Raw genomic sequence first — 21,256 nt, 5'->3', positions numbered from 1 at the left:
CTTTACATCTCTGTGGAAATCATGTGGCCAATAGGTGAATGCTGCAAATGTCTTTCATCTTTTTTTTTTTTTTTTTTTGCATAGGTGGTTATGCATTTATTTATTTATTACTCATTAGCCTTGTGATGATACTGGATTAATGTAGCACTTTTGGAGTGCTTTAACTTGTGTGTAGTAAAATCTCTGGGAAGGAAATAGTTTAATTGAAAGAATTGGAAAAGAATATCTTCTCTTTCCTGCAGCAGAATTATTGTCTTAGAAGTAATTACTGTATGCAGTGTGTGAGTGTGAAGGCACTAGAAATGTCTGCACCAGATATTCTTCTCCATTCCTTTCATTACCTGATTTGAAATAAAAATTGATCTCTCTCTCTCTTTGCCTCTAACAGCTGTAGGATTTGGAATGGATCCTGACTTACAAATTGATATTATCACAGAACTGGATCTTGTGAATACAACCCTTGGGGTAACACAAGTGTCAGGACTACACAATGCCAGCAAAGCATTTTTATTTCAAGGTAAGACAAATGTCCTCAATTCTCTTATCTCACTTCTGCCTGCATGAGCTCGTAAGAACTTTGATGCCTAACTGATTCCCTCTAATGGTGGGCTTACTTAACTGTTACTTTATTTTAATTTTTTTGTAATAGTCCTTGTTACTTTCCAGAAATATGTATGGATTATTTTTTTTTTTAATGTGCTGTCAGGTAGTTGAGAGAAGTATTTTTGGGTAGGATTTCAACAATCCCCAGTATTATTTCTACCTAAATATATCAAATATATCATCATCATATATCAAAGTCCACGGCATGGACTTAGGTGTGTTCCTGACTGTGACTGTACACATGCAGAAACACACACAGCTGAAGTATGTAACTATGAGAAAGCATTTCATGTATTAACACTGATCAGTAACATGTAGCAAGTCTTTCATCAACTTTGCAAAAACTGCCCAAGTGAGAAAATGGAACAGTATTGTATTTAACTGTCCAAGATGAAGTGTTTTAAAATGGTGGTGTTTTTGTGTGTGTGTGTTTTTACTGAGTGAACTTCTGCATGAATTTTAAAAAGTTTTACCACAGACTTAAGTAAGAACCAGATTAAGACACAGTGTCCCATGGGTGGAAGCACTGAGTTGCTACAACATGCTTATTAGGCAAGAAAGACATCTGTATCAGTTGAGATTAACATGCACATTAAAGCACAAGTGGGAACATTTTGATTGTGGAGACTTCCTACATTTGTTGTTTTTTTCTTGACTGTGCTTTATGTTGAAGTGTGCAAGTTGGTGTTTTTTTGATATTCACCCTCCGTAGCTGTTTTTAGAGGTAAATGACTATAATCCCATTTAGCTTTTGTTCTGGATCTGCAATGCTAACTGACCTCTTTGTAAATAATAATAAGTGGGTCTCTAACTTTAGTTTGTTCCTTACCTGGCCAAGGTCACTTTAGGAGCCAGAGCAGGGATACTTCTGGAGACCTTCTCAGAATTTGTTAGTCATATTTCCAATCTTTTATGACACAATGAGTACCATCATTTTCACTGTTTCCTAAGTTAGCATCCAGAAGAAGAGCATTAATTTGTTAAAGATATCAGTTGTTTTTCTTCTGATACCCTGACCCCAAGTTTGTGTATTATGGACAAAAAATATGGAAGTACAGGCATTCCTCTAAGGACTGGAAGGACCTAACTGACTGAAAATATTTTTAGTATTTCCAATTGCTAATTGTGCAGCTAATTACAACTGCACTGATGAGCTGTGATGGTGAGTTGTCACAGGCTGGCAGTCAGAGCTGCAGGGAAGAAGACTGAGAAGTTTTTCAGGGCATTGATTGAAACCAGTGATACTGAAAGGATTTTTGAAAGCTTTATGGTGAAGATATGGATATTCAGTTCTTTTTGCCTTGGAGGACCTCACCTGTAGTTTACAAACCCAGGGAAAACGAGATTAAAAAAGCTAAAGCTTGTAAAATTCACATAAATTGGATGACACAGGTTCACAGGAAGCACTGAAATTTGCTGTATGTGGTTAGGTAATTAAAGCTGTTTTAATTCCCACAACAGAAATCCTTCTTGCTAATGCACACAAGAATAGCCCTGTGCTTGAATATTGCCTCTAGTATAAAACTTCTTGGAAGATGACTCAGGAAAATTATTCCCTTCAGTTAAGCTTATCAGCCTGTGGGCTGGGAGAGAGCTGCAGACCTTTGCTGTATTAGTCCATCCTGGGAGAGGTCTGCAAGGGGTCTTTTGGTGCTGCTGTCAGATGGGATGGAAGTTGAAGGCCCCTCTGTTGGCTGCTTCCCTTCTTGTTCTATCTGTTATTTGTTAAATGTCAGCAGCTGTATGAATTCCCTTTTACTAACAGAGGTGACTTATTTTACAGCTACAGCTTGGCTGTGTGCCAGGTCCTTTGGCTGGAACCAGGAGATACTTTGTTTTGATTTTTTTTTTTTTTTTTTTTCCTAAACCTTACTGTACAGTAAAACTCACACAGAACTGAAGGCAATGTATGGGCAGCTACTATGTCTAAGAAGTAATACTTTTCCTCACAGAGCTTCACAAAAAAACCCCCAGCCAAACCCAGCCATCATGACACTCCCAGAGTAGGGAAAAGACTGGAAGCGAGTGCTTAGTTTCAAAGTTCCTGTCCTCTTGGACCAGCTATTCCCGTCTCCAAGATGTGGTGCTTTCAGCAAAGCTTTGCTTTGGTTAATCAGTAGTTAACATGTGCTGTGCCTCACTGTGCCACCCTCCTCCGGTGTCACCTCTGGGCAGGGGAGGACCTGCTTTACCTGACAGGCTGATTGCTGAGCATGGAGCCACATTAGAAGACCTCTTCACTCATGTGTTTTCACCCCTGAGGATTTTCATAGTTTAGGAAATGAGAAGAAGAGTTTGAGCACGTTCTTTGGTGTGCAGTGTTCGTAGGGGCAGTTTGCCCATCACTGCTGGCAATGCCCTTACAGCAGTGTAACAGGACTCTGACCTTACACAAAGGTTTCCTGTGGATTGTTGTCTGTCTTATAAGATGTATTTCCTAAAATGGCTTCACTAGAGCTTTTCAAATGGATGATGTTCCTTTGTGTGTCCCTGGAAGTCTTCATCTTTGATGTATAGAAACGATAATTTTCCCCCGGCCCAGACAGCTGTGTACACTGCTCTAGTGAAAATGTGGATTGTTTTCCTGAGCAGGATTTTTTTCCTGTGAATTAAATTATTTGAAAGGTTTTGGCATTCTTTCAGTTGCATTTAAAAGCAAAGAGAAGAGATAAAGAATGGAGGCGATGGGAAGATATTCACAAAAGAAAGAGAAACTTTTAAATTAGTTTTTTGATCAGTGATGTTAACTTTCTTATAGTAAGTTTCATATTTTTTGTTCCATAGTTTCCAGGAAGCAATGTTATGATTTGATTTATCCTAGGGAATATGTAGCAGGACTCTTTCCATGGACGGTTAGCACTTTCAGTCCAAGACAACCCCAGTGAAGCCAGTGGAGTGTTGTGATTTCATGATAATATTGGTAGTAGCAGCTGATACTTGGATTTCCTTGTGAAGCAGCTTTACAGGCAAAGAAACATTCAGCTCCATTGCAAATTTTGTGACAGCATGATAGAACCAAAGTGGCAATTGAGAGATGTGGGTTGCCTTTGGGCAAGCAAATCTGGTCCTAATCCAGAAAGGCATAGAAGCCTGTAATTAAGTGTTGTCATCTGAGTGGTCCTGTTGGGCAAGGACTTTGATTATTAGAGTATTTCAGCTGGGCTTTTCATTGATCATTTCCATTATTTGTGTGTTTCAGTTTCATTCTCTCTGAAATAGGGTTAAGGGGACTCCAAAAAGCAGTATAAGTGCTGACACTGTGAATTAGATTGAATGTAGGTATCAAATTCACAATTGCAATTCTGCAGTCTGACTCCTGAGATCCCTAACATAATGGTGTCTTTAACTATTTATCTTTCATTTATTTACACAAGAAAGAGTGGGAAAAAAGTCTTGGTGTTCAGAAGAGTTGTTCTAGCATGAAGGAATAAAGGAGGGCAAGTGGAGATTCTTGACCAGTGCTCTTGGGGAACAGGGTACCCCAGATTCTGGTGTCTGACTCCACATCTCCAGCTAGGAGTCCAAAGGATTGAAGGAAATATTCATGGGGGTGGGTGGGAAATCTATTAATCTATTATTTAATCTATCGATTAAATATATTGAAATTATTAATCGTCCACCAAACGCATCACAAGAACATCTTACAAACAGGAGGTGATAGACATCTGTAAATTGTATCTTACAAACATGGCAAAATGATACTGAAATTCCCAGAACAGGATTCTAGTATACAATTTAGGACATTAAGAAACACTGAGACATGGTTTGCTTAGTGGGACTCAGTCCAGGGCTTGCTTTGATCCTGTAGGTGGAAACCTTTTCGGGTTCTTGAGTTCAGTGGCATTATGAATGAGGCAAGAAGAGGTGCTTAACTGGTCATCCTGTTTCTAGGTGACTGGACCAAATTTTTAGCCTAGCTGCTGCATTATGTGACAACCATTTTGACTTTTGTTCTGTGCTCAGTTCTCATCGGAGAAGTAAAATTTTATTCCTTTAATGACTTGTCAGCTGTGCCCATTTCTTTGTAATTCTTCTTCTCTCATCACTTCTTTTGAACTAGCAGAGGCTTAAAGCCTTTACATATAGAGTGGTTCCCCAAAGAAATTTATTAAGGCTTTGCTATTTTCATTCCTAGAAATCTGGCAGTATTTTTCAACTTAGCCTTTGAATTAGGAATGCTCTTTTTACTATGTATACTATGTAAAATGAACCACCAAGCACTGTTAAAAATCTAGCTACAAGTAGTCCTTTCTTCCTTGACAATTTCTTTACCTGTATTAAACAACCACTGGATTTATAAGAGAAACACCTGGCCTGCAGCTCATGTAGCACAGTTTGGTCATGCTTCTTCCCACTTTGTACTGGTGACTGCTAAGTTTGTTCCTGTTTGGTTGTGGCTCTAACAGGAAAGGTGAAAGAATAGCAAGTATCTTAAAGTGCAAAACAAAAACATGTTTTTGTGAGAAATATTTGGTGAGAAAAGCATGAATCTTCATGAACGCCTGAAGCAAAAGGGCCATCCTGTTTCAGCACGAAAGAGAGAGCAAAGCTGCAGTTCCAGAGCAGGAAGAGGTACCTCCTGGCAGACTCGCTTCAGCTTCCAGATGTGGTACATCCCTCTCAGTTGGTGTTTCCTTTCAATGTGTTATGGATTATTTTTTTATCACACCTTGGCTTGCTAAGTCCTTGCTTAGAGAGTAGAGGTGTTTCCAGGGCTTTCCCTAGGAGTCCCAAGTCCTAAAAGTCAGCTTCTGCAGTGCCAAGTCTGAGGTGTTTGGTGTTGTCAGGAGTGGGCATGTGCCCTTTGTGTCAGGGATGTTAGCTGTGTTTCTGTACAGTCTTCAGGAGACACTTGTTATTCCCCGGCTACATGTGTGGGACAGTAGCTTGGCACTGAGGTGCACTCAGTAAATTCAAAGGCTGGTGAGTAGGTTGCTGCCTTTGTTCATCAGTGTGTCAACGTCTTCTTACTTGAGTCTCAGTGACCTGTGTGCTATAGCCAAAGTTTTAATTCACTTAAAGTGTTAAAACTCAGATATGCCAGTGTAACGTGCAAGATGTATGAGCTGCAGAGCTGAAGGAGAGGAAGCAGATAACAGCTGGAGGAGGAAACTTGCAATTACTCTTCCTGAGGTGGATGGCAGGGAGGTCTGCAGTGAGTAGGAGAGATAAACTTGAATTTGAGAATTCAGAGCATCATTCCCTCTTTACATGAGATAATGCAACGAGAGTCATTGCTGTCTGGGATCTCTCCTGGTGTGTTTGGAGCAAATATTAAGTATAAGCAGTATCATTATTGCAGAGGAAGAAATCTTGGAGAAGCAGAAAAATTAGAGAGGCACAACGTGGGTGACTCAGTCTTTGTGCTGCCTTCAGCTGTTGTAGAAGAGAGCAGCTCTAGTGCCTTTTCCATGCCTGGTAGTATCTGAACAGTACAAGTATTGTGAAATACACTTTCCCTGAGGTGCCACTAGGCAGGAGGAGGGCCTGGGCTGTGCCCTGAGGTGGGGCTGTTGGAAGTGGCTGGAACCGGCCATGTCTGCTGCCTCTTCTCACAGAGGTGCCCTGCACCTCACACCTGGCACGTGTGTATCTTCATGCAAACTCCACAAACTCCTTGAACTAGTGCGTTTTTATTTATTTATTTTTTTATTTTAAAAGGAAGAGTGAAGTTGTTTTTCTTGTTATGTGCCCTGTCATGCGGACCTGTGCCGGCGTCTGCAGGGCTGGAGTGAGTTGTGGGGTTGTTTTATCCCATGTTGCCTGTGGGGCACCTGTCCTGGATTCCTGGGCCTTCAGGAGAGGGAAGGGCAGTGTCCATCAAATAAAACATGTTTGTGTGTAAAAGTAGACAGTATCTACATCTGAGGTGTGAGTCAGCCTTGCACCCCGATCGCGTGGTAACACTTGGGCTGCGCTGCTTCCTCAGTGTTAAGTTTTGGCTGTTTCCTTTCTCTCTGCCTGGAGATCTCACTTCTGAGATCCTCCTGGCACAGAGCACAGCAGAGCTGGTGGGTCACTCAAAGCCAACCCTCTTTCAGGGCCCGATGGCTCTGAAGGCAGCAACGGGCACCTCTGCTTGAGGCCCGAGGCTGCACGAGGTGGTTGGGACCAGCCCCGCTCGTGTCTTCCTGTGACAGATGAGGTGGTGAGAAATAAGGCCTGGCCCATCCTTCAGGAGTAGAGGGATCCTCACCCATCCTTATGCACTCGTCCCTTGGGATGTTCACCTGCTTTCACAAGCTCTGGCCTGGCTCTTAGGATCTGTGGCAGCTGCCTGCCATCCTGGAGGATTGCCAGAGAATTCCCTCAGTGCTTTTAGCTCTTTGTCAAAGCTGCTTTTTAAAGCACCATTAATATAAGAGTTAAAGTAAGATATCAACAGCTGGTCTAGCTGCAGTCAAGAAGATAGAAGTAAGTGTGACTTACCTGGTGGGGGTGATTTCTGGGCTTGTGACCACCAGCAGGATGGGGAGCAAAGTCTTGATCCCTTTTTTGGGATACTGGATGCAATTTCTGCCTTCTCTTCCCTTCCAGACCTCTGTGGAAGCTGGAAAGGAGAGGGAGACAAAGCTGGAAATTCAGGGGTATGTAAAGTGACAGGAATGTAGTTGGGATAAATGGGCTTCCCTGGAAGCCAAGGAGTGATACAGGCTGGTGCTGGGCAGTGGGTGGTGAGGAGTCAGATGAGATGAACTGTGACAGGCAGGGCGAGGAACCAGGGCCTCAGACAGGAAGGTGGCGGGAAGAGAAGCAGCTGTGGTGAGAAGCTGGAGGCCAAGAAGGGAGTGGGTGACGGCCAGGCAGAGAGGCTGTGACAAGGGCAAAACAGGGACACTGACCTGAGGAGAAGGGATGCAGGGAGGTGCAGGGATGAAGAGCATGGTAAGGGGAGCTGTGGAGGGCAGAAGGGAGAAGCATCTTGGAGAGAGAGGCAGGGACCTAGGGCCTGGATGGGAAACCCAAGGACTGCAGTCTTAGACTAGGTGGGTAGGATTGGGTGATGATTTGCTTAAGGTAGAGACAACGTAATAGGGAAAAGCACTGAAAGTTCAGATCTGGCAGCACTGTAAAGTATCTGTGATGTGTGAGATTATTTAACAAATATTTTTGAAGGCTACAACTTAGTGTGGTTGTATTAGTGATTTAGAGCCTTAACTTTGCTGTGCTTTGGTTGTTCACCTGTAAAGTTGAGGTACTAATGCCCTTTTCCTTAATGACAGTGGTGTTCAAAGAATTCATTAATATTTGTAGAGGTCTCAGATACTGTGCAGGAATAATGAACTTGGTCATGGTCTGTTCTGTCTTCAGAGAAGGATTTAAATGCAGTAGATGTACTGTTCAAGGTGAACCTTGAACAACAAAAATAAAGCCAAACTTTATATTCTTGTTTGGCAAGTATTTTCTTTTCTCTTTGCTCATTGTGCAATAACTGAGCTCTCTGGAAAGTGTGGTGTGATCCTGTAATTAAATCTGTGTTGGAATGAGCATCCTTGGAGGTTTGATCAAGGTTTGCCTGTGAGGCTTTAGCATCTCTCTAGCTTATAATTTGTATTTTTTTTTAAAATATGGCTAATGTTTTAATGTGTTTTATATACACAATGTAATTTTTTTAGAGGGGCAGGGAAATCACTATGCTAAGTGTTTTTTTCCTTTGCAAAACCAACTGTTTTCAGAACAGGGAAATGATCTGGAAGTGGAATACAGTGAGCTGGGAGGGAGCAAGTGAGGTGAATCATCTGCTATGGAGGAAGTTAAAGATCATTTGAGATATAATTATTGAACGGTGGTTTAAGGCTTTGAAGATACCAAACCACTGTTAACTTTGTAAGTTACTAGAAATGTTTTTAAAAATACTTGTATATACCTATCTAGTGTGGGCTGCTTCCACTTTTGTTTAATGTTTAAATTATGTTAGAAACATGTTGAGGAGTAACATTTGTGCAGCATATTGATATGAGGGTATAAATCATAAATCCTTGCAGAGTTTTTCATTCCATATCCTCTTATTTCAGACATGCCTATACCCTCCCTTAAGTAAGTGTAGACTAAAATAGAAACCTAGTCACATGAAATGACAGTGACCAATTTCAACCTTTTGGGTTTTTTTTTGTGTTCATCCTGACTGCTGTCATGCTGCCTTCTGCTGCTTGACATTTTTTGGGTTTCCCATCATGTCTGTAATGATTAGGAAAGAACTGTGAGCACATATTGCCTCTGTCCTTGGCAGTTATTTTTGCTTTCCTGGGAGACAATAATTGTGCTACTTGTCTATCTTCATTGCTGAGGTGGTAAGTGCAGAAGAGAAGTATTTCTGTAGTATGCTAAAAGCCTCAAATGCTTCTGGCAACCTGTTGACAAAGTCTTGTGATGAAGATAAGCAGAAAGGAAACAAAAAGTGTCTGCTTGTCAGTGGGCAGACAGGGGGTTGTTAGTAACCACACTGTGTGAGCCTCTAGGTCCTTACAAAGAAAGTAAATAAATTGGGATAAAAATAGGAATAACAGTTTGAATTTCTTGTACAGAAATACAACAATAATTCCTCTTCCTGCAAGAGATTTTGCCAAACTGATAGTCTTAAGTCATACCATACTGCAGATAGGTTTTTATTAACTATTTGTTTAGTAAACAAGTATTAAACTGGAGGAAGAATATAGTTTTGTAACATCTTTTCAAATAGGCCTGTGTGCTGGTCAGAGCCCAGGGAAGCTGAGGTGAAGCCAAGTCAGTGTCTGAGTTGTGCTGCCTTGAAGTGAGTCCTCCTGCCCTGGAAGTGTTCAAGGCTAGATTGGACAGGGCTCTGAGCAACCTGGTCTAGTGGGAGGTGTCCCTGCCCTTGCTGGAGGGTTGGAACCAGATGATCTTCTGGGTCTCTTCCAACCTAAACCATTCTATGAGTCCCTGCACAGCTCTGAGCATCCCTGGGTGGAGAATCCTGCCCAAATTCAGGGCAAGTCCCAGCTGCTGGTACTGCAGGTCTGAGTTGCTGTACAGATGCTGGGATAAAAGAGAGCAGAATTTGCATTACCTGGCACTGCTGAGTTGAAATGCAGAGGCAGGGGAAAGCAACACTGAAGAATTGGCTTCTCACTGTGGGCAATGAAACAAAGTGGCTCATTGTGGTTGATTTTGACCCTAAGAGGGGATGTCTTAATTTAAAAAATATTTTTAGTAGAAATGTGTTACTATTCACTTGATAAGAGTATTTACACTCATCCTACTAGATCAAACTACTTTTAAATAGAGCTACATCTTTTGTGTAAAAGGAAGTGGTGTTATTTGAAATTGCTATCACTTGAATTTAAACACATACAATGATTTTTTTTTGGTGAGATTTTATACCGTTAAAAAGTGCATAAAGGCAGAGACAATCACACCTAATGGAAAGAGCCAGGCATAGACCATTTCCTGTGCTGAAAAACCCTGCTGTCTTGAACTACCTATCAAGAATCGTATGAGATGTTTCTTGATGTCTACTTCAATGCCAAGTTCTAGACTAATCTTGCCACCTGTATTGTGGGTGTATAAATGTCATGAGGGGGACAATTTTTCTCTTATTTTTCTTTTTTGCCACATGAGTGGTGTGAAGTAATCATGTCATACTGTGCTCATTTATAGCATTATATCATGTGATTGCCTTGCCTTTTGTGGTAATGACACAAAAATGCAGTTCATTAGGGTTTTTTAATTGACTGGACAAAAAAAATTGTGTGTTTGGCACCTGATGTCCACTGAAACATTCATCTAATATTGTGTGGGTTGCTCACCTGCTGAAAGAGCAAATTTTATTCTATAATTTTGACAACAGGGATCTGTGAATCACTATTTTTGAGCAATAAATACTGTAGCCGAGCACTGATCTTTTGGCTTCCTAAAAGACTTCTCATTACGGTCTTTCTGGCCCCCTCCTCCCTGTGTGATAACATTTATTACATAGTTACAGCTGAGTTTGCCATGGGTCCTCTGTGCTATAAATAGGGAAAAAAAATACAGGATCACTGGACCTGCAAGGGTTATTTTACTGAGTCTGTCCTCCCCTTGCACGTACAGTGTCTCCTCCCTCTGAAGCTGTGAGCTTTCTATTTGGCATCAGTGGGAACAGATACCTCCTACAGTGGACAAATTTGTATTGTAAAGCTTAGTTCTGTGTCATGTCCTCCTTTTATTTCTCTCTCTTTTTTTTTTTTCTTTTTCTTCCATTTTTAAAATCTTTAGTGAACTGAAGGGTAGCAAAGATGCTCTGAGAATGCAATGTGTATAAGACAATCTTGGAGGTTAAGTGTTCATTGCTTCTATGAGGACAGACTATCCTACAGATGGCATTCAGACCTGCCTCTGCTTCTCTTTCTCCACTTTGGGGCATTGTGCATAACAATGTTGAAATTTTAAAGCCTCTTCTTGGGGACTGGGGAAAATAACAAAGCCAAGATGTGTGGGAGGAGAGTGGCGTGTGTGTGTATGTGTCATGATTTTTCTTTGTCTATGGAGGTCTCTATGGATGTTCATCATGCTGTTTGGGAAATGAAGCAGCACAGCCTTAAAACATGTTATTTGTAGAATAATTAGCTAAATGCCAAGGATTTGGAAGCCTCATGTACTGCACTTGATCTCAAGTCTTCCTTTTAAGGGAATCTACTGAGAAGTTGTGGTGAAGGATTCTGTGCAGCGCTAGTTACAGGAAATGGTGGAAATTGTTTAGGGTTACTTCAATGTAATTAATTATGAACCAGAATAAAACTAAGTTTCTTTTTTATCATAGTATTGCCCACACATTTATACATCCTAGTCCTCTGTGTTAGCCTTTTGTTCTCAGATGCTGGCAGTGCTTTTAATGTTTTTTGATGTCTTGTGGGTACCAGCTTTCTGATGGGGTATTCTGCCTTTCCAGCTTCATGGCATCCTAATTGTTTCAAAATGCAGCCATTAAAAAAAAAAAAAAAAGTAAACATTATTGCTGGTGTTATTGCTAAAGGCATTAAATGCAAAAAAGGGGGACGCATGTGGCAGTTCTATTTCAATAAAAGCTTATTTTCAGAAACAAAGGCTTATGGAGCAAAAGGGAGCTCTTAGTACCCCAAGCACGTCTGCTGTTACGGATGAACCCACAGCAATGGATGCTATCAAAGTTGTCATATTTTATTCATGAGTTGTGGTATGCTTGGGTGAAATAAGGAAAGCAATGCTCCAAATCATAATTATGGTGTAAAAAGATAAAACAGTTATTATTGTGACACTCTTTTGAAAATTCCTAAATCTCTCAAGTAATTCATATAAAACTTGGGGAGAATGAGTAACTGTGTTAGCTGTATTTACGATTCTTTTTGGAGAGGTGTGGAACACTTCACAAATAAAATTTATACATATTTTGGGAGAATATATAAACATATGCTTATGTGTGTTTCAAGAAAGACAGACTGCTAGAATATTGCATATGAACGTAAACAGGCTGACAGCAGAAATTACACTTGAGTAGAGAAAGGCTTTGACAAATGTATTATGCCTCATGCTATTATCATGTCATTAATACATGAAACAGACACCCAGGATTTAATTTGCTTTAGCAATAACATGGAAGTGATTTTTCGGAGGGAAAGAAAACAGGAGGGAGAATTAGTTCATGAAACACATTTGTTTAATGCTTGTACATATTGTATATGGATATGGAGAATAAATAAAACCCGTAAGATTTTAGTAATAAAAGAGCTAAATGCTTTAAAAGTAATTAAAAAACTATTGAGAGTGTCAAGTCATTGAGAGTTTTTGAACCAAGAGAGCACTTCAGCATATGCTTACTTTGAACTTTATGGATAATTTTATTGCCTTTAGCTGGATTATTCATGTGATAAAAGGCTTTACTGGACTGGAAATTAAAAGCTTTGTGTAGGTGTAGCCAGGTCTGTTAGCTGCCAAAAGTAGCATTAAACATTGTAACCTCTCTGTACAAGTGAAATTGAGTCAGAGGTTTCTTTTTGCTGAAGCTTCCCTGTTAACGAACTACTTAAAACTGGAATTTTGATTTAGACTTTAAAGAACGCAGGCTTTCAACAGGAAGGTAAATTCTGGTTTCTGTGTGGCCTCATTCAAGTCAGACAGATTTTCAACACTGTCAAAATAATTTAGGCATTTGGCTTCTCTTCTCCTTCAATAGGATCTGGTACTTAAAATTTCTTTGAAAATCCAGGTTATGGGTTGCTTGTTGACTATATCTGTCCTATTAATGTTAAACTTAGGAATCCTAAAGCACTTCAGAAGTACTTGCTGTTAGTATTTGTTTTTAATACTGTTGCCATAAAGTTTGAGCGACATTTGTTACCTGTAAAAAGGAAGAGGGCTAAATGAAAAATCAGAATTATTACATATTACACTTAAACAATAAATTCTGTTTATAGATCACAAACACACTATAGTTGGAGGAAATAAGTCCAATCTGCAATTAGTAGTTATTTGCAAAACTTGATTTTTGGTGCTAGATGCTTTTTATTTTCTGGGACCATCTTCACTTAAGTTTCTTTAACAAATGCAGCTGAAGAACATGTTTTGTCAAGTTCAGTAGATGAACTAAAAAAAAAAAAAAAAAGAACAAATCACACCCAATTTTTTGGATCTGTGACTTTGGGAATAGCTGAAAATATTTTCCAGAAGGGGAGGAAAAAATTGCTTGTCTTGCTTTTGCATGAAGCCAAAATAGTAACAGTATTTTTGGGTGGCTCATTATTTTGAGTTACATTAACATTTAACATGCACTAAAATAGACCCCTGAAGTGGACAGCACTCCTGCAAAACAGACAACATCTTGGTAATGATTCTTAGCAATTACTGCTCAAGTAAGATCTTGGTAATGATTCTTAGCAATTACTGCTCTTTCCCCAAGTTGCATACATTGCCAGGGGCTCTGTTCATACGTGACAGTGTTGCTAGTGTGGCCCATGGTCTTTCTGCTGAAATGTTGTTGCTGTTTTCCAAATCTGCAAATAGCAATCTTTATTATCACAAGGATGAGAGAACCTATCTAATACAGATAAACAGTGGAAAAGGTGATACAATTGGTGACTCCTCAGCTAATTAACTACCAACACATGTAATTTGATTAACTCACATGATTTAAGAGCAGATTATGTGCTTTGAGTGGCAGTGTAACTTCTGGAGCATTTCTTCCAAGCATGTAATTTAAGGGATCACTCATTTGTGAATAGTCTTGAATTCAGCACGAGTCCCTTGAGGAAACAACAGAACCTACTTGAGGAGGTGAGCCTGAGCTCAGGAGCCACTTAAAATAGTTTAAACATGGAGAAGTGGCTGCTAGGCTAACAACAGGTGATATGTAGAGCTCAGCAAGATGAGCAGCATTGTTCTTGGCTGGAAGCTTGTTGAAAAGCCACAGTTTTTCTGGTTTTGCTCCGTAATGGCCAAAAAGTTTGAAGATGGGGTCAGTGGCTGCACTGTATGTGTGCCAAGGCCTGCCACTCATCCCTCTGCTGCCAAAGAGATGACTCCAGCACTTTCCTTTGTCTTTCTATTTGTCTATGTGGCAAAAATCAAGGCCCTGGAGTTAGGAACATATGCAGCAAAGGGGGGGCAGTCTCTCAATGTAGGCTTTGCTACCACTTTCTCTATCACCTAGGGGACCTTTGCTGTCTGGGGTTGAGGAATGTAGGTGGCAACCTTCTTCTTGACACTTACTAATTTCCAAGTCTTGGGCAATATCTGCTGCTCTGTTTGTTCCAGAGTACTCAATTTGCGTGGTTCAGGTTGAAATGCTGATAAAGCAAACAAAGGTTCGCTGACAGTGACTTAATTAACATGTGTGGTCATTCTAGCTAGTGCTCAAATTGGGCCAGTTTTCAAGAACTCAAGAGTCTGATATTAAGCCACTAAATTGACTAAATTATTGGTTGGGGAGAATCTGATTTGATAAGTAGTTTCTGCTTGATTTCTTTAGCGATTCAAAATTCTGCTGTCCCTAGTGTCTGGAGTCTTAGGATCAGGTTTGAAATAGCTTCCTGAAAGGAATGAAATACATAATTTTAAATGCTAGATTAATTTTGCTAGGAGAGACTTTGTCATAAACTACTTTACAAGCATGAACATCAACATGACAGCAATATACAAGCACTTACTGTCAGGGTGGTTTTGTGTTGTGCAAAAGGAGAGTTTATGTTGAATTACACTTTTTCTACCTTCTTTGAGCAGAACTGCTTTTGCTGTATAGTCATGGGAACTTACCTTTGTAACATTAGCTATTCACCCTAGTAATTGCTCCATCCTCTAATTTAATGAAAACCCATTAAAGCGAAACAATAATTAAAATGAGACATCATCTCTGTAGGAGGTTTGCATATTAAAATCACCAAACGTTTCACTGCAGACGGATCTTATTCTTGAGAAAGTGTTTGAAGCAACATGTAAAAAGTGGTTTGTAATGAGTAATCATAATTTAGAAAACTGTGCTGCTGGACACGATTTCCTACTGCTTATTACTGGCTCTGAGTGGAGCCAGCAAGGGAAAAATCATTTACAGTTCCTTTTTGTACCAGTGAGAATACCTAGGAGCAGAGATGTGCTCATGAGAAAACCTTGTGCCCTCTTTGGTCTTCTCTGGTAGCATAATTTTTAAGAGAAGGGGGGAGATGTTTTCAATCCTCTCTTTGGGTTGCTGGTATGTAGGACAGGTGGTGCAAGGTCACCGCTGTCCCTGTGCAGGGGCCCTAGAGAGCAATGTGGTGTCTGCTCAGCACCTTAATGTACGCCTGAATTTATTTGCCCTTGGCAGTAGCACACAGCTTCCTGTAGCCTGGCTTGGCAGGAGTGTAGATCAGGAGCAGGCCTGGCAGGTGAGCTTGGGTCTCTGCTTAGGTGTTGTCTAGGTACACTGCAGTTGGCTGGTGGGTCTGTGCAGTGTGGGCTGCCGTGAGCCTTAGTGCTGATGCTTTGATCACCCATACTGCTCTGAGGGGTATAAGAGCCTCTGTGCCTATTCCTGTGTCAGGAACATGTTGCAAAGTCTTTTTGATTTGTTTGTATCTAAGGAGATATTTGAGTGGATTTTTTCCCCACAGCTTAAAACATCAGTGCTACCTGCAGATAACTGTGTTTACTAGGCAGGGAGGGACAACTACCTGAAGTGTTTCCCTGCTTGGTAGTGAAGTGACTTATTTCTAGAGAAGATCCTTATGGTTGGTGTCAGGATCTTTTTGTGAACTTTTGGATCTGTGGAATAGTTTTAGAGGAGCACGAATGAGTGGGTGTGTTTCCAAGTAGTGTTTGGGATTCTGGGTTTTTTATTTTCTTCTTTTTTTAACCAGTTATTTGAAAGAAGTTTTGTGGGCCAATATGCAGAAAGGAGTCTGTGCATTGGATCCTACTTGGATTTGGAGGCTTAAATGAAGTGAGCAGAAGGGTTTTGTGGAACTGTTGTGTGTTTTGCATCCTGTGCAACTTTCAGAAGCTGTCTACATTGAGATTTGTTAGTTTTTGAATCCTTCTTCTACTTTTGGTTCCATTTTTGGAAAGCTGATGACTTAAAAAGAGGCACAGTGGGTTTTTCTGTGTTTTGAGGTTTCGAATTTTGTTTGTTTTTAATAGAAATTTCAGTTTTATTGGATTCTGCCCGTAGCAAGGTGAAAGCTAATATGCTGCAATATTTTGTTCTTTAATTGCTGTTGCTGCAATCCAGATTCTCTGTTTTTGCAGGGTTAAGTTCTACTTTCTTGTCCAAAGCCAATGTACAAAGGTTCTCCTGAAACCACGTTGAAACAAACAGCTTTAAAATGATAGAAAGTGCTAATAAGTAAACGTGCTTTGCAGTATGTTCCTTATCAAAGTAAGGAAGTAAAAGGTATTCAAGCAGGCTAGGGAATGATGAAACATAGTTGTGGCTTCAGAAAACATGAGTTGATTTAGAACTGAATGTTAGTATTTATCTCTAATGGAAGCATTTATTAAAAAAAAATTATTTCCCTGGTGAATTTGGATGCAGCTTGTAAGGACTGGTGCATGGTTTTCATTGCTTGAAATTCCAGTCCAAATGGTCACAAACTTCCCTTTGTACCATGGATTTTTGCTACTGTCATCAAAATAAGTTTTGCAAGAACTTTGCCTGCTTTCCTAGCACTAGTCTTGTCTTTGTCTTTTCTTTCTCTAGGTGATTTTGTGTGCCTCTGCGTGGTGGTGATTTTCTTACATTGTTTCTAATGGAGGTGAAACCAACCTCCTCATTTAATGTGATCTGGGCTACATGTGGCAAAAGCCTGAGGTTTTAATTTTTCATAGCCAGAGCTGGAGATGCAGAGAGCAGGGGATCCACACAAGAATATATGAGTTAAGGGCCTAAATCAGGCTTGTAAGGATTGATCCTGAGTTATTGTACTTTCTTAATTTTATTTGTCACATAGGGTAAGTGTACCAAAATACCTGTACATTTCATATGTACCAGGTAAATCTTGCCCTGACATCTTTGGTCCTAGTGTGTAGCATTACCTTTCATCTGGGCTGAACTTGTGAAATGAAACCGAAATAATTCTAAAATAAAAATTTGAGACTTTATTTTGAAGGTGTTAAAAGTGAGTATCATGAGTAATTGCAGTTGCAGGTAAGATTCACCAAGGTGGCTGAGCACACAAGAGCTTGGTGTAACTAAGAAGGGTGCTGTGATCTTATGCAGATCATGGCCAGGGTTGTTCCATTGTTGCTGAGCTCCTGCATAAAGATGAGCCTGGATGCCAGTTCCTCTGGTAGCTCCTTCTGGCTTGGAAGAGCTGTGCTGCTTAGGAACTTAGTGGGCTCATGCTGGACAAAGAAGCCAGGAGAACAGAAGGAGGTGTTCCTGGGAATAGGGGAGATGGTTCTTGGCAGGGAGTGGCAAGTGCTCAATGGTTTTGGCCATCCTGGCAAACTCCACTATTGCTTTGTGTTTCACAGTTCTTCCTTGGACCTGTGGCTGAAAAAAAAATAATAAAAAAATTAAAAGGAAACTACAAATATACTCTCTCTTTGACATGGGTGTGTCTTCTGCTTTGTTTTGCTGAAGGTAGAAAGTTGCCTTTACTTGATCCTCTGAGATTGTATCTGTTTTACTTGAAAGCAACTCTGTATGCTTACGGGTTTTTTTTTGCTTGTTTTATTTTAGAAACACTCTCTTATGTTTAAAAAACCTTTCCAGACAGTCAGTATTTCAAATTAAGAAAGTATAATCACATAGAAAGGCATATGAAAGTCATATCTAGAGTAGTTTCATTTATTTATATATTTATTTATTTTGCTGAGATTGCATTATCATTCAAGCATGAAGTGATGTTTCACTGAAGATTACTGTATAAACCTCTATTGGTCTGTATTATGTAGGAATTACAACATTTCATTACTAGCAGACAGGTATTTTTATAGGGACCATAAAAAGTATTTTCCCTCTTAGGCACCTGTGGTGTGGGGGTGTATGTGTTCTCAATTCTTTTTCTTTTCTTTTTTTTTTTTTTTTTTTCTTTTAAGGGTGAAAATCAACCTGAAAATAGAAAGCTCTTATTCTGAATGAATCATAGTCCCAGTTCATTTTATGGTAGTTTCTGCAGAAATGGAACAAAACACAAAGAGATGAGAGGCATGGTGTGAGGAGGGGGACGTGCCAGAGAGGTGCAGAGGGCTGGTCCCATGCGGCACAGGAGGTGGGGAGATGCAGTGTCAGCTGGGCCATGCTCTCTCACTTAGTCCTCATGTGGCTCCTTCCCAGCAGTGGGAGCCCAGGGCTGCTCTCAGCACCACGATAGGCTTATCATCTCCCTACTGCCAGGCTGTGTGTCCTCTGGATCCATGTAAGCCTTGGTGGGCTCCTCACCTCGAGTCCACTTGCCAGGAATCAGGTTGCATTTGCCGTCTTCCCACCGAATTCCTGGGAAACTCCCTTGTAGTTACTGAGGTTCTGAAGAACAGTGTTTTTGCAAGCATTTCTCCATCTGCATGTACACTTTTTGTTGTCTAGTGGTAGAGAGTGTTCCTAGGCACTGGTATCTCCTCAGCCCGGTAATGAGTAGACCCACTCCAAAGAAATTGCACCACACTTAGATGTCTGTTAATGTTGAGAAGTCAAGCCAGATAAACTTCTTTAGTGAAAATTGTACATGTATTGATAAGCAGTGCATAAATACTGTTTGTTATCTAGTAGTTTGAGCCCAAGATTCTGGAATGTAATAATTTTGTTATCTATTACATATATTGATTTTAATCAAGTGAGAATGACTGTAAGGTGGTGTGTGAGTTTTTGCTGTGTTTGTGACTATGAAGAGGTGGTAGAATGCAACACAGTATTCCAGATTCTTTTTTTTAAGGGGATTAGTCAGTCATTGATTATTCATTCTGGATTCCAACTAAAGAATCTTATATTTTTGTGTCAATTTTGGTGGATACATGGCAGCATGTGGCTTTTTATCTGTGTACCCCCATGATGAGAAAAGGTTGGATTTCACAAGGCTTGACTGAAGTTTTAACATGTATGTTCCACTGACAGCAGTGCCTGTGCCTTCACGGGGAAGAATTTTTGGAAGCTTTGCTAAGTCATATTTTATCTCCGGCAATGGTGACACCTTTAAGAAAAAATACAAATAAAAATTGTAGGATGCTAAGGTTCTTAACCTTCAAAACAAAGATAATTGTCTTCAGCTGTCAGCTCCTGGACATTTTATCTCTGGGTCTTACCTGTGCCTTGGAACTTGATACCAGTGGATTGTCTGTGTAGATAGCAAACTGGGTATCAGGGAACTTCCTGGTATATGGGGCACGTAGTTTTGTGTCTCTAGCATTAGTTTCTTTTTGAAAGAAACTATAGTATTTATGACCAGAAATGGCACCTTCTGGGTGAAGATAATAAGATAATGAAATCTTGTAGGTAAAGATAAAATCTGGTTGTCTGTGCTGGATTGTTTATTCCTCCATTCCCTTTTCTGATGGTAGTTGAAATGATTTCTGTACTTTGAAGCTTTATCCTCTGCTATGATAGAAGTAATGTTGGACAGACAAATAGTTCAGTTTTGTAAAATGGGCATTATATTTATTTATCAGGTGAATTTAAGCCTCTGGTAAAGGTTTTCTTAAGTGATGACTAGTGATTTTTGATGTCTAATTTATAGTATATTTCAGAGGGGAGCTTTTTGGAGTGCAAGTGTGTTAGGCATTCTGAGTATGTAGGCTCATTTGGAGGGCTTTAAGCTGCACAGGGAAAAAATGGAGATGCTCAGTTGCAAAACATGCTTGAACACTTTTACTTTGGAGTTTAGTTTCAGTCCATGGCATTCACTCAGTAGTTGCATTTCTGAGTTTCAGGTTGTTTTTCAACCCAGTCTGTCCTCTTTCTGTCTGCAAAGACTCGTTTAATGACACAATGTGTTGGTGGTTTTTTTTTTTTCCCTGCAGTGAAATTCTGAATCGTACATCTCATCACTCCTTTGTGTTCTACAGCATGCATGCTGGGCAGGATTCTCAGGATTCCATAGTGTTATATGGTTCTCTACCAGCTGAGAATTTGTGCCAGCATTTCTGGCTTCAAAGTAAACCTTGTGAAAGGAAGCACACTGGGCTTCTAATTGGTTGTGACATCCAGGGGGACCACAACTGGCACTGGTCTTGCAAACGTGTGACAAAGGCCCAGCATGAGAGACATGGCAAGGGGTGAGAAGGTGAAATGCCATAGTTTCTCCCTTTTGTCATTCATCATCATTCAGGGTGATGATATATTGTGAATGAAAGGATTAGCTAAAAGTGGATGTGCTGGGAGATGGCGCATTTGACTCTTGGAAAATCAAATATGAGAAGGCATGCTGCTCCTTGGGCATCAGCAGGATTAGTGAGACTGAAATGTTTCTGGATCTGCCTGGTCAGGCTGTCATTTAATAAATATTGTATGAGCTGTCACGTTTTTCTTGTTTAGACTGAGAAATCCCTGAAACGCTAGCGCATTGCAAGTGTGCCTTGGATTTATTGCTCAGGCAGGACCACAACCACATAGCATTGGTAGCAAAAATACATCCCTGCCTTACACAGAGCAAGGACAGGTTTCCTCTGATGTATGATGGAGAGGTGGTACTAGAGTCAGGGGCAAAAACTGAAATTGGAGCTTGGTGAGTTGTGTTGAGAGAGGCAGTGCCTGAGATTCCTCAGGATTTAGGAGCCTATTTATCTGACTGCAGCACACCTTATTTACAGTAACTTAATCTGCTCACAGCAGACACAAATGGCTCGGCATCCCTTTCAAAATTCTGTCAGAAAATCAGCAGCTGACCAGTTGTGAACTTGTCAAAGTGACAAGTGGGCATGCTGATAGAGATGGCATTTGGATTTTTCCATTGAACAGGTGGAGCATGGTAGATGACTCTCAAAAATGAAAAATGCTGATGGGAAAATGAAAAATGTAATCTGAATCTTTCTGACTTAGCATTTTTACTGGATTGTTATTTCCCTTTTTAATTTTTTTTTTTTTTCTTTAAAAAATAAAATTCTCAGATGTAGAAAGAGAAATCCATGCAGCACCCCATGTGAGTGAGAAGTTAATTCAGCTCTTCCGGAATAAAAGTGAGTTCACATTTCTGGCCACCCTGCAACAGAAAGCATCAACTTCTGGAGTGATACTGTCCATCCGAGAGTTAGAGCACAGGTAAGAGGAAATTGTTTC

At 40.2% G+C, this 21,256-nt stretch overlaps 1 protein-coding gene across 1 annotated transcript in view; it reads left to right on the top strand.

The window, feature by feature from the left end:
* The first annotated feature begins 402 nt into the window (after nucleotides 1-402).
* Nucleotides 403-21,256, top strand: part of NELL1 (NEL-like 1 (chicken)) — a 281,278-nt gene continuing 260,424 nt past the window's right edge. The window contains exons 1-2 of the mRNA XM_009995858.1: nucleotides 403-517; nucleotides 21,088-21,238. Of these exons, the coding sequence (XP_009994160.1) occupies nucleotides 403-517; nucleotides 21,088-21,238 (266 nt within the window). The remainder of the gene's footprint in view (nucleotides 518-21,087; nucleotides 21,239-21,256) is intronic.

This window comes from Chaetura pelagica, unplaced genomic scaffold (genome assembly GCF_000747805.2).
Source record: "Chaetura pelagica isolate M959 unplaced genomic scaffold, ChaPel_1.0 scaffold164, whole genome shotgun sequence".
Lineage (NCBI taxonomy): Eukaryota > Metazoa > Chordata > Aves > Apodiformes > Apodidae > Chaetura > Chaetura pelagica.
Note: the sequence above shows the minus strand (reverse complement) of the source record. Positions and strands in the feature narration are given on the sequence as shown.